The 13325-nt window shown below is 38.5% G+C and overlaps 1 protein-coding gene across 1 annotated transcript in view; it reads left to right on the top strand.

Annotated features, from left to right (window-relative positions):
- Nucleotides 1-2495: 2495 nt before the first annotated feature.
- LOC143282563 (uncharacterized) overlaps nt 2496-13325 on the top strand; it is a 43150-nt gene continuing 32320 nt past the window's right edge. The window contains exons 1-4 of the mRNA XM_076588252.1: nt 2496-2505; nt 2981-3145; nt 3737-3961; nt 7047-7129. Of these exons, the coding sequence (XP_076444367.1) occupies nt 2496-2505; nt 2981-3145; nt 3737-3961; nt 7047-7129 (483 nt within the window). The remainder of the gene's footprint in view (nt 2506-2980; nt 3146-3736; nt 3962-7046; nt 7130-13325) is intronic.

Below are 13325 nucleotides of genomic sequence, written 5' to 3'. Positions count from 1 at the left end.
GTATACTTTTGTCTTTCTGCGCATCGCGTTGTCTTCATCTCCTCCGGCGTCACGGCATTTTACGCGCGAGAAAACAATTCCGTTGTGAATTTCGATCTGCTTTTCAACTTGTTGAAGCTTCTTTCAAGATGACCATGTTCCATGATAGAGGTAAGTGGATAGTGTTTATAACTCTTGATGATTTGGATTGAAAATTTTTTTATAACTTGATTATTTTAGGTGGTTTTTAACTGCTGTAGGTATTTGGTATTTGTGTCAGCCATTGTTCATCCAGTCACTGTAAAAAATGAAAAATGAGTAAAAAAAAAGAAAAAAAAATGAAAAATAAAAGAAATTAAAAAAAAAGAATAAAATAATAAAGCAGTAGCAAATAGGTATATATACATATAAATGATTATCATGTACAAACTGTTCCACATATTTCTGACTTTCTCATTAGAAGAAATAAATTCATATTCTTAGAATTTTTAAATGGCCACATGTATGCTTTTGCTGTTACATCATGACACTTTATAGAAACAAAAAGAAATAAAAGTAACTATAATCATGACACTTTGTAAAAATTAGAAGAAAAAAAACATGTAACTATGCAATTTATACATAAATGATGAATCAGTTATTTTCTGTTTGTCTGATAATATTCAATCAGAAGTTTTTCTGTCTGTATTTCTTTATTCATATTATTGAAAGCCCATTCACACTGCAGCTGTTAACATGCAACACACATTGAACCATACTCAAAGCAGTGATTACAAATCAAACTGAAAAAATCCATGCTTGAAGTGTGTCTTCCTGACCGATTCAGTGATTGATTTGGGGGCATGTTGTGGTTTGATACTTTGGTTTTGTAAGTTTTAGAAAATAGCTCAATAATTATTAAAATGTGTGTAAGATGTGTGCCTACCCCAGAAAATGGGCTATGGCTGCATATTTTATTGGTTAAAATGTTCTCACATGTAAAAGCCCATCTTATATAAGTGAAGGTGGGAGCTGCAGCCAGCATATGCTAAACAAGAAGAAGAAAATGTGTGACTGTGAGGTCAAAAGAAAAAGAAACATGAGAAAAGGAAATCCAGCTGCAGTAAATATAATTCCAAGCCAGACTACATGCAGTGTAAGGCAGACTGTTATTTTCTTTTACAAGCAAAGTTAGTAGTTTGCATGAGTCATTATGTAATTTCTACACACCAACAAAATCATAGGACAGGAGATTTGTACATGTGCTGAGTGCACCAAGCATATCAGTTTTCCCAAGTATCATATCAGGTGTGAACACTTAGGATGGTGACATACACTGACTTTTTCATTTAATGACATGCATGCAAAACTGTTATGGGGAAAAAAAAAGAACACAGGTATACTTTCAGCCAGGTCTGTTTTAACATGTTTTAAAGACACTCACATTCCCCACTTCTCAATAATTCTTTCCTTATCAGATTTTTGTCAATATGATAATATTTTATTTTCTTCCATCTTTGGGTTCACATTTATGTCACATCATCACAAGAAATATTTTTATGAGTGATTCTATACCACATTGGTACAACTGAATTCTGAGATAATGTTCAAGATGGATTGTTCTTTTGTTATCACAGGCGACTGTATTTAAACTAAATGAAGACATACATGAAACCACACGTACATACTTAAAAAGAAATCTTTTTGTCAAAAGTAATATGAAACTGTATAATCATGTGTGACTTGGATTACAAAAACAAAAACAAAACAAAACAAAACAAAAAACCACCTCAATTTTGTACACAGTAAATACAAAAACTGATTCATTGTGTCAGAGAGATGTCACAATCTGAATCATTAATTTTTTTGCAGATTCCCTTGCAAGGAGGTTAGAGTACCCACAACATTTTGCCAGAGAGCAAAAGTGGTTTGAATCTGCCTTCCCGGTGCCAGGATATATTCCTGATGTTGACCAAGTCCACAATTTGGAAGCATTCAAGGACATCATATGGAACAGGCCTGCAAGGGAACTCATCAATGAGTATGGTATGTTACATTTATGTATCTATCCCAGTAGCTTTGTTAGTTTCTATGTGGACAGTATTTCATGTTAATAAAAAAAAAAAATGTACTGTTTTCAATGAAAATTTGATATGTTGGTTACTTGTTTTGGCCATAAATTACCAAGAAGTCATGTATGTTTACCCTCCACTCCGACTGAATACAGTAGTTTTGGTTCCTCTCTGAATGATGTACATTCATTTCTGTACAGTTGTACTCATTGCTGAAATTCATTTCCTGTGTGTACTCACACACTGGCATGTATTGAATTTCATTATGGGATGTCAACATTCAAGTAACTCTCTCTCTCTCTCTCTCTCTCTCTCTCTCTCTCTCTCTCTCTCTATATATATATATATATATATATATATGTGTGTGTGTGTGTGTGTGTGTGTGTGTGTGTGTGTGTGTGTGTGTGTGTGTAGAAAGAAGTTGTGCAGTACTATGATCTTCACTTTTGGATAAGAATGTGAAACATGGTATTAGGTATGTTTTGTTTTTTTTCTTCTTCTAAGTTCTTTTATAGTGCTCTTGCTGAAGAGTTAAGGTTGACAGACATAGAGGCATGCAGGTCTAACAATTACACAAACTGATATGAAGTTTTATACAAATCCGAAAATGCAAGAAGTTACTATTATTTTTATTAACTTTATCAACATTATGAACATATGATTATGAATATATATATATATAAAAAAAAAAAGTTTTAAAGCAGTGTTAAGCATTTTCTTATCAATGCTGATTGTAATTCCCTTGAACCCCATGACTGGTTAGCTTAAAGGAGAAACATCCAGATTATCAGTTACATTTTCTAACCACTGATGCTGTGGGTTTTCCGACAAAGATGTTTTATTTTATTATTCTCACTATAAAGAAATTTGGTCTAAAAAAAACAACAACAAAAAATAAAAATAAAAACAAAAAAAACCCAACTTAATCTTGTGTGAATGTGTGTGCACAGGGAGCACTGTGGAGGAGATGGCCGTTTTATGCGGTGAAGGCCTTGGAGGATGGCTTTATTCCTCTCAGCTGCAATGGCTGGCAGACAGGGCCAACGAACAAGGCACACCTGCTCTGACGGTATGTGTGGGTGTGTCCACACCGGATAGTCTCCAGCGACTGGCAAGTAGGCACGATGTTACAGTAGAAAGACTGGTTTTGGTGACCAATGTTGGCAGGGTTCCTGGTCAGGGAGTCCAACAGTACAAAACTTTTGTTGGCTCTCCCAAACGACCAGGCAACCACTGGGTATTGGTCACCATGGACCTTACTGACCATCCTGTCATTATGTATTGTGATAGTTTGGGGTGGGAGGTTCCAGAAGACCTTCTGCAGTGGCTGGCTCCATACACAGGTGCCTTTGGAATAGAAAATCTGGATAAACCCAAAGTAATAGTTATGCATCCCCCCAGTCCTTCAGGCCACCAGCACAAATGTACAAAAAAATGCAGGAACTACCCCCTCCAGATCTGCAGCAATGTTTGTGGGGTGATTGCTGGTGTGTGTGCTGTGCTAGCTGCCACTGATGAGCCCTATTTCAGGAAATTAACTGGACCTAAGGCTGATGATGGCATCTTCCTGAAACACCCATCGAGGTACGAACGGTTTCTGAGAAGAGTCCTCATCAGGTGGTTCATGACCAAAGATCTTGATGTGTCCATAATGAAACAACATTTCCCACATGCAGACACTGACACATTAAATGGACTAAATGCAGCAAACAATCAGATACAATGTGACCACACCTACAACAGCAAGGACAGAACCACTGAATATAGTTCCCCACCAGAGAGCCAGACACAAAGTGACCACACCCCCAACAGCACGGACAGGATCACTGAATATAGTTCCCCACCAGAGAGCCAGACACAAAGTGACCACACCCCCAACAGCAAGGACAGGATCACTGAATATAGTTTCCCACCAGAGAGCCAGACACAAAGTGACCACACCCCCAACAGCAAGGACAGAACCACTGAATATAGTTCCCCACCAGAGAGCCAGACACAAAGTGACCACACCCCCAACAGCACGGACAGGATCACTGAATATAGTTTCCCACCAGACAGCCAGACACAAAGTGACCACACCTCCAACAGCAAGGACAGAACCACTGAATATAGTTCCCCAAAAGACAGCCAGACACAAAGTGACCACACTTCCAACAGCACGGACAGAACCACTGAATATAGTTCCCCAAAAGACAGCCAGACACAAAGTGACCACACCTCCAACAGCAAGGACAGAACCACTGAATATAGTTCCCCAAAAGACAGCCAGACACAAAGTGACCACACTTCCAACAGCACGGACAGAACCACTGAATATAGTTCCCCAAAAGACAGCCAGACACAATGTGACCACACCTCCAACAGCAAGGACAGATTAAGACGCAAAAGAAAAACAGAATCCTCATCTCACCAACCAAGCAAGCAACGTTTTCACATTAGAGATGATCAGACAGACACAAACACAATGGATACCCACTCTGGCAGCAGTCAGGCACAAGCCAGCACTGGGGATACAGAACAGAACAAACCAGAAAGCAGCATTTCACAGACCTCACATAACCACACTACATCTAGTTCTGAAAAAAACTCTCACTCAGCTCAGTCTTTCCCCTCTTTGAAAAAGAAATGGAATTGCCTTTACTGTGATAAAAATTATGGCTCAAAGGAAGGCTTGCGCAAACACAAACTAACAAACCACACAGTTGAGTATGCCAAACACAAAAGCAATCAGCCCACAAACTGTGTTTGTCAAGACTGCGAGGGGTTTTCCTGTGTTACAATTCAAGACCTCATACAACACTACCGCATTAAGCACAAAAAAGAAATGTCAATACAGACCAAAGAGTTCAATAATGAAACAGATTTTACTGAATGGAAAAGGAAGGTGGAGAAGGATTCCAAATCATTTTATACTCAAGCAAGTGGAACCCAGAAGGGAAAAGTTTTCTTATTAACACATTTTTATTGTCATCGTTCTGGCAAACCTGAACTAGTTAAAAATCGTATTAGGTCCATGAAATCACAAGGCTCCTGCAAGATAGGACATCGATGTACTTCATATATAACATGTCGTAAAAATTTAGAAACTGGAACTGTGACAGCTGAATTTTGCTTTGAGCACACAGGCCACTGTTTGAAACTGGCACATTTGAACATTTCTAGTGGTCTACGTGATTTTATTGTAGGTAAACTTACACAGGGTCATGATGCTAAAACTATTCTCGATGAAATAAGAGCTGACATAACACATATTGACAGAGACATGATGGTCACTAGAAAAGATATTCTCAACATTAAGAAGCAGTTCAAAATATCACGAGCCAGGCGAGATGAAGACGATGCAAAAAGTGTTTACCTGTGGGTAGAAGCTTTAAAACAATCATCAGACAACCCAATAATATTTTACAAACGTGCAGGTGATACGCATGATTCATTAGAAAATGAAGACTTTCTTTTGTGTATTCAGAATGATTTCCAAAGGAACATTATGTTAAAATATGCAAAAAACATTGTCTGTATTGATTCCACACATGGTACAACACAATACACATATTTATTAACAACTGTTTTAGTTCTAGATGACTATCAAGAAGCCATTCCTGTTGCATGGGCCATTTCCAATAAAGAAGATGCAAAGACTCTGAAACTATTTTTCAGTGCCATAAAGAATGCCTGTGGTCAGTCTTTGGCACCACATGTGTTCATGAGCGATTTAGCCAATAATTTTTATAATGCCTGGTGTGAAGCCTTTGAACAAGCCCCTGAAAAGAGATTGTATTGTTCATGGCATGTTGACAAGGCCTGGCGGCAAAAACTCAGAGAAATATTTAAGTCAGGGAAAGATCGGAAAGATGTCGAAGATGAATGCAACATTTATGCCTGTTTAAAATTATTGCAGATGGAGACTGATGAATCCAAATTTCTTACACTTCTTCAGTCTGCTCTTAGCTTCTGGGAAATAAATTCACCAACATTCCACGGATACTTTCATGACAATTATTGCAAAGGAAATAAAACAAAACTCTGGGCTGCATGTTATAGAATAGGATCTCTTGCAAATACAAATATGTTTGCAGAGGCTTTTCACCGGGTATTGAAGGATGTGTATTTTGATAAGAAACAAAATAGAAGGATTGATGACCTCCTGGTGATGTTACTAAAAATTGCTAGAGACAAAGCTATTGATCAGTTCATTAAACTAGAAAGAGGTAAAGTCACTAATCGGATACGTGAAATAAGAAATAGGCACAAAAATGCCAACAATGTGGCAGGCATAGAGAAAACTGAAGTTGAAGGGGAATGGAAGGTGCCTTCTTCTTCTGAGCCTGGTCGCTTACACTATGTGAAGAAGACAGACTGTGGCCAGTGCAGCTGCAGATTAGTATGTGACTTCTGTCATGTTTGTGTTCATATGTATTCATGTACTTGTCCTGACTTTCTGACCAAAGTTGTAACATGCAAGCACATCCATGCAGTCCATATGATACAAACTACAAAGCAGTATGAAGTGAATCGAGACCCTGGTAATTCTGATGAAAACCACACAAATTTCTTTGAATCGGTAATATGCTATCAAAACAGGCTGGAAGAACACAGTTTTGACAGAGATCAGCAGTTACAAGCTACTGAAAGAGTGGCCCTTGAAATCATTAGTTTTTTACACAGCATTGATGATGTCAGTATTTACCGAGAGGTCCGTGATCGTTTAAAGGATGTACTAACAATTGGTAAGGGCATGCTAAAGAGTAAGCAAGAAGGTATGGGCATAAAAAGTTTTGATAAAAAAGACAATTTTCCTTCTAATAAAAAGTTTGAAAAACAGCATCGCTTCATACCAGCAAAAAGAACAGCTAATAAGAAATCCAGACTGAAACTTAAGAAACCAGATCTGAAAGACAAACAACATGTGGAACAAACACTGTCATCAGTACCAGTGGAAGTATGTACATGTTGCCTTAGTCATGATGACAACACAGGAAATCCTGAAATACTCTGGATTGAATGCACAACTTGCAGTGCCTGGGTACATGTTCACTGTGATGCAAGTTTGCAAGGTGCTGAACCACAAGATGACTATGGCCACTATGACTGTCCAGCATGTCAGAAATCACTCAGTAAAAAGAATACTTCAAATTTTCAATAAAACACTTTGGCAAACAGACGGCTTCCCTGTATTGTCATCATGATAAAGGCAACATGTACATACATCTACCAGTACTGATGACAGTGTTTGTTCCACATTACTTCATTACTTCACTTATTAAACAGGACTGACATGTAAGTTGATGATTGATCAGAGTTCTACCCAGTGCAAAGGCATCCTGAAAGAATTATGTCTGAGTGTATGAGCCAGCCACTGCATCTTTATGTAGAGAATGTCCATCTAAAATATTTTCCTATTAAAAAAATCATTGTCATTCCATGTTTGGGTTTAAAATTTTGTCACAGTAATCTCATCAGTGAATCTATGCCACACTGATTATTACACATTCATTCTGTGTAATGTGCATAGAGTCCATCTAGAAAACTGCATTAAGGTGTTCAAGTTTTGTGACAACTAGACAACTAAGACAAGTCATCAAGTTTAGTGTTATATGAAATCTATTTGATACATTTATATTTGCCATCTTCTTATCCTTTAATTAAATTTTCATAGCATTACAGCTGATTGATCATTTGGCTAATGTGTTAAAAATGTGATTGGGCTGTGGATTGTCCATAATTCTCTTCTGTGGTCCAGTCTCTTAACACTGATTTTGTTTATAATCACTTGTAACTGGCACTGACTGTTACACACACACACACACACACACACACACACATATATATATATATATATATATATATATATATATATACATATATGATTATTAAATTAATAAATGTAGAAAAGTAAGTTAATTTTTTTTTAAAGCTATATATGTATGCACATACCACATACAAACACACACACACAATATTTTTTATATGTACATATATATTCTTCACACACACACACACACACACACACACACACACACACACACACACGCACACACAATATTTTCTCTGTGTGTGTTTGTGTGTGTGTGTGTGTGTGAAGAATATATATGTATATATTAATTATTGTGCGTGTGTTTGTATGTGGTATGTGCATATGTGTTTGTATGTGGTATGTGCATACATATATACCTTTTTTTTTTCTTTTAACTGACTTTTCTACATTTATTACTTTTATTAATTCAAACTTTGATCATTTACCTATACTGAAGCAGCAATGCAATGTTTGTGCGCATGGTGTAGTTGTATAGCTATGGGTGGGTGGAGTGAGGGTTGGGAGTGTTCATGTTATTATGACTCTTGTTCTTCACAATCCTAATGACTGGGATGGGTTCTGAGAGTAGAGGAGTGGAGTGGAAGTGGGAATGGATAAGGTTGTAGGAAAGAGATGGAAGAAAGCAGTGTGTGTGTGTATGTATGAGTGTGTAATTATATTTCGTTTCAAGTACATTCTTAATTTACTCATGACTTACGGTTTTAGTCCACAGATCTATATTTCATCATAACGTTTGCACAGTTAGGTCCAACTGTGAATGTTTGTACCTTGGTAAAGACAATAAACCAGTCTTTAGTATAACTAATGTTCATGTACTTCACTTTGCTCTCATCTGATTTTGTATAATGTGAACACATTCCTTGCATACATTTCATAATGTACTTCACAACTTGTCTATATTTGTGAGGATGTTTTCATGTCTTCTGTGCACTGGATATGCAGTGTGATGTTGTATTGTTAATAATTGTATTACTATTTCTCTGCATTTAAGTGGAATATAATTGTGTACTAGACAAGTGATCAACCACAGTTTTTGACATAAAATTGATTAAGGATTATGAAAGGTGCATTATTATGTATCTGGTGTAACACACAATTATAGATGAGAAATACATTGTACTGCTTCTGGCTGGATACAAAACATTTTGTGTACTTTGTTATACATCACACCTGGTCTTGTATCCAGATGTATGCTGAACACAAACGTACCAGCCATAGGAATATCCACAGCAGTTTGTTAAAACAGACAATGCCACAGGTATGTCTGGCAAGTTTACTGGCCCTAAATTGTTAGGAATTAAAATCTGTGAAATGATTTGCAGATTGTTAGTTTTTATTCTTGAGTTTCTGACTGATCTGTATTGACTATTGTTAACTGACAACATTTTGAAAACACAGCTTTTAAAAGTATTTGAAAGCAGTTCTAATGACTTCTTTGAAAACTGTAATGTAACTGCAAATAAACTGTGTGTACACTGTATTTAAGTGCTGGTCTTTCTCAAAATGCATGTAATTAAACATTTATGTGCAATTTCTGCTGGTGTATATGTGTGTACACTGTATTCAAGTGCAGATTTGTCTCAAAATGCACGTAAATAAACTTATATGTGCAATTTCCGCTGGTGTCTAGTGTTATTTTCAACTACATGTAAATAGACTTGTCCCTTTGTCTTTCTTTTTCACTTCTGAAATGCAGTCATTATCAATCACTAAGTGATTTACAGGTCTGCCACAGAAAAAAAATATTTTGCCTTCCCTCTTTCTGTGTGTGTGTGTGTGTTTGTGTGTGTGTGTGTGTGTGTGCATGCGTGAGAGAGAGAGAAGACAAGACAAGACAAGACAAAAGTCTTTCTTTTCAAGGATAATAGATAAGCACTGGCACTTTTTTTTCATCCAGTCCCCGCCCTGAAACAGGGTCTACACTACACAATACTACATTATATATGTCATTGTATGCACTACACAATGCTACTTAAAGTCAGAGCAAGCAAACACAATACTCCTGAAAGGCATAAGCATGGTAATAAGATACACACACACGCGCGCACGCGCATGCACACACACAGACACACAGGCACAATCATGGTATTAATAAACTACATAGGAAAAAACCCCCATAGAAAACGCACACACGCACACACACTCTCTCTCTCTCTCTCTCTCTCTCTCTCTCTCTCTCTCTCTCTTACGCACATACAAACACACATACACATGAGCATATACATTGTGTATGTTATCGAATACTAATGTGAATATGAAACAGTTTATTACAGATAGCCAAAAAAGGGGGTAGGGATGCTCATTGCCAAGAAAGCATAATTCAACAAATACAATATAGTATATGAAAACAATAATGCCACAGGAGAGAGATAGAGTGAGAGACTCACAGAGAGAGGAGGGGGGAGGGGGAATAAAACAATACCTAATGGACAGATAACCTCATATTACATGGAACAGCAGGTCAAACAAAGTAACATGCACTGTAGTCATCAACACACACACACACACACACACACACACACACACACACACACGTTAAATTTGCATTTTTTGTGAAACTGGGGATGGAGCGAACCTTTGAGCTGAATTTATTATGCTAAAGTGCGATTATTCTCTGACAAAAATCTGAGTTAGTGAGAAAACAAAAACCCAGGATTGGAAAAAAACAAAAACAAAAAAACCCAACCCCAGTAGTATACACTATGCCAGATTTAAACAAGGGTCTGTTCACAACAAGTGATCCAAAAGCACATAAATGCACACTGATTATGAGGGCAAAAGGCTTTTAGCCTATAGCCAAACATTTCTGTGATTCTGTGAAAACAAACGACAACTGACGGAGGTTTGCACTTGCGGTTTGTTGACTGGTTGCGAAGGCAGAAGGAATTCCCGGGTATGACGTCAAACAAAAATGGCTGCCGAGTGTTAAAAATACTATCCAATCAGAGCGAGTTGGCGGCCTGGCGGCCATTGTTGTCATTCTGTCGCTCGCCGCAAGTCAATCCTGCGTCGTCTGCTTTCGAAATCAGCGTTGCCTTCGTGTTCACTGAGATCGATTTCATGAACGGTCAGTTCCATCAATGAAGTACTGGGTTAGAAACTCACAAATGTCGTCTTCTTCACTGAATGGCAAAATGTGTGCAACGCAAGTGTATCTTGTCAGGAAATCGCCAAGTCACTCTTGAAAACGTGCTTCCGAACCCTGCGACCATGTTTATTTGAGCTAGCGTGCTGAATGGCTGGTTTCGTCACGTGGCCTCTCTCGGCCAATGACAGAGGGGATTTTCCTTCATAGTGACGCATTGTTTACGTAGTGTATCCTTATTTTGAAAGCGACGATTCGCTCGTAGTTAAAAAATCAACCAATGAGAAGGACATAGATTGAAAGAGACGGACTTGACCTTTAAAACAATGTATGATTCGACCGGTCGATTCCAAGAGATGACGGAGGGCAAGCTTGTCAAAGTTGATCGATTTCGCGAAGTGATAGGCGATCAGAATGACGGGTTAGGCATTTTAAGCACACTTTTAAGGCAAAAGAAGACACAGTTATGCCTAGATACTTCAATATGAGATAAAAGAAAGCCTAAAGTTTACTATGAAGTCAAAATCTGAAAATCGACAACCTGACCCCCACCCGCCTAAAATCGCCGCTAGCGGGAAAGTTGGTCAGGGACAAAGCGACTCATTCCGTGATGGAGGGTCACATTTGTGCACCCTCCTTGTCAACACAGAGCGTGTGTATTGTGTTGTGTGCACGTTGTCTGGGGCGTGTTTTGCAGGCGTGTTTCATCATCTGTTGCTGCTGTCATCCTGGCCTGCGCCCCTGCTGCCGTCGTCGTCGTCGTCGTCGTCGTCGTTGTCTTCACTTCGTCGTCGCTGTCGTCGTTGTCTATGGTTGTTGTCGTCGTTGTTTTCTCTTCATCGTCATCGGCGTCTTCGCTGCATCTTCGTCATTGTTGTCTTCACTTCAGTCTTCATTGACGTCGTCAGCTATTCTACCATCGTTGATGTCAACACCATGGCTGACTTTATTTCGTGATTTGTGTGTGTGTGTGTGCAAGGGCGTGCGTGTGTGTATCAATAGTTTATATATATATATATGTAAGTGTATTTTCTTTGCTTTCATTACAATTGGCTGTTTGAGTATAAAAACATTTGTTTCTTTTATCTGTGGCTTCATATTATCTTGTTTTTTGTTAGTGTCATTGTGTGGGAGTGTCATCAGTTAGGAGGGGTTGGCAAAGGGAAATAAGTTTCGGCTTAGCGACCGTGACAATTGTATTGTATTGTATTGTATTGTATTGTATCACTCTTTTTTGTCACAACAGATTTCTCTGTGTGAAATTCTGGCTGCTTTCCCCAAGAAGAGTGCGTCGCTACACTGGGAGCACCACCCGTTGTTTTGTTTGTTTTTTGTTGTTGTTGTTTTTTTGTTTGTTTGTTGTTGTTGTTTTTTTGGGGGGGTGATTTTTCTTGTCTGCAATTTTGTTTGTTTTTTTCCTTTGAAAGTGGATTTTCTGTGGGTTCTTTTACGTGCGCTAAGTGCATGTCGCACACGGAACCTCGGTTTATCGTCTCATCCGAATGACTGTAGGTGGCTGGGGGTGGGGTGGGGGTGGGGGGGGGGGGGGGGTTGTGGGTTTTCTGTACCGCTTATGTGACTGTGAATTCCTTTGCTACACGCATTCCACAGTGCCTTCACGTTGCTGGGGAGGATCAGGGACCACATAGCTCAGACGGTCACTACATGTAGCATACACAAGGCGCAAGCAAAAGAATCCACCACAGCAAAATGTTTGCCCCTGTCAAAATTGTGTTGAAAAATCCACTTTTACTGTTAGCAAGATAAATGCGCGCGCACACACACTCACACACACACACACAGACACACACACACACACACACACACATGTGTATATTATATAACACACCCACTGGCTAGGTTCTTCAATTCGTCCACTTCAAAACAGATTTGAAGTCAACCAGGATCAGATAGTTTCTTCCTGCAAATTCAAACACGTCCGCTGACACTTCAGCAAATGGGTAGTCCGGTGTTATTGTTGGCAATAAAGATTCTGCTGTGTTTTGCTTCTTTAATAAACAAAAAAAAAATCGTTGCAGTAATCGTAAACTGCAGATCGAATTAGGAAGGAGAGAAGGCGAAAAGAGAGAAAACAGAAATTGCAAGGAGTGTTGAATGGAAAGTGTATTTCATTTTGTTTTAGAATGTCCTAAAATATTGCAATTCGAAACAAATTGATACCACGCAAATATCAGTCGCATATGTTAATGTTCGGTTTATGCAATATATTTCGCTCTGGGAAGAAAACACAACTGAATTTCAGCAAATTCATAAAACTTGGAAAGGGTGTGTAGCTTTAAGTTACATCCAAAACGTACTTGCCAATATGTTGAAGTACGCACGCACGGTGTGTGTGTGTGTGTGTGTGTGTGTGTGTGTTGCTTGTTTTAGTAAC

This window comes from Babylonia areolata, chromosome 5 (genome assembly GCF_041734735.1).
Source record: "Babylonia areolata isolate BAREFJ2019XMU chromosome 5, ASM4173473v1, whole genome shotgun sequence".
NCBI lineage: Eukaryota > Metazoa > Mollusca > Gastropoda > Neogastropoda > Buccinidae > Babylonia > Babylonia areolata.
This window is presented reverse-complemented; position numbering and strand designations above follow the sequence as displayed.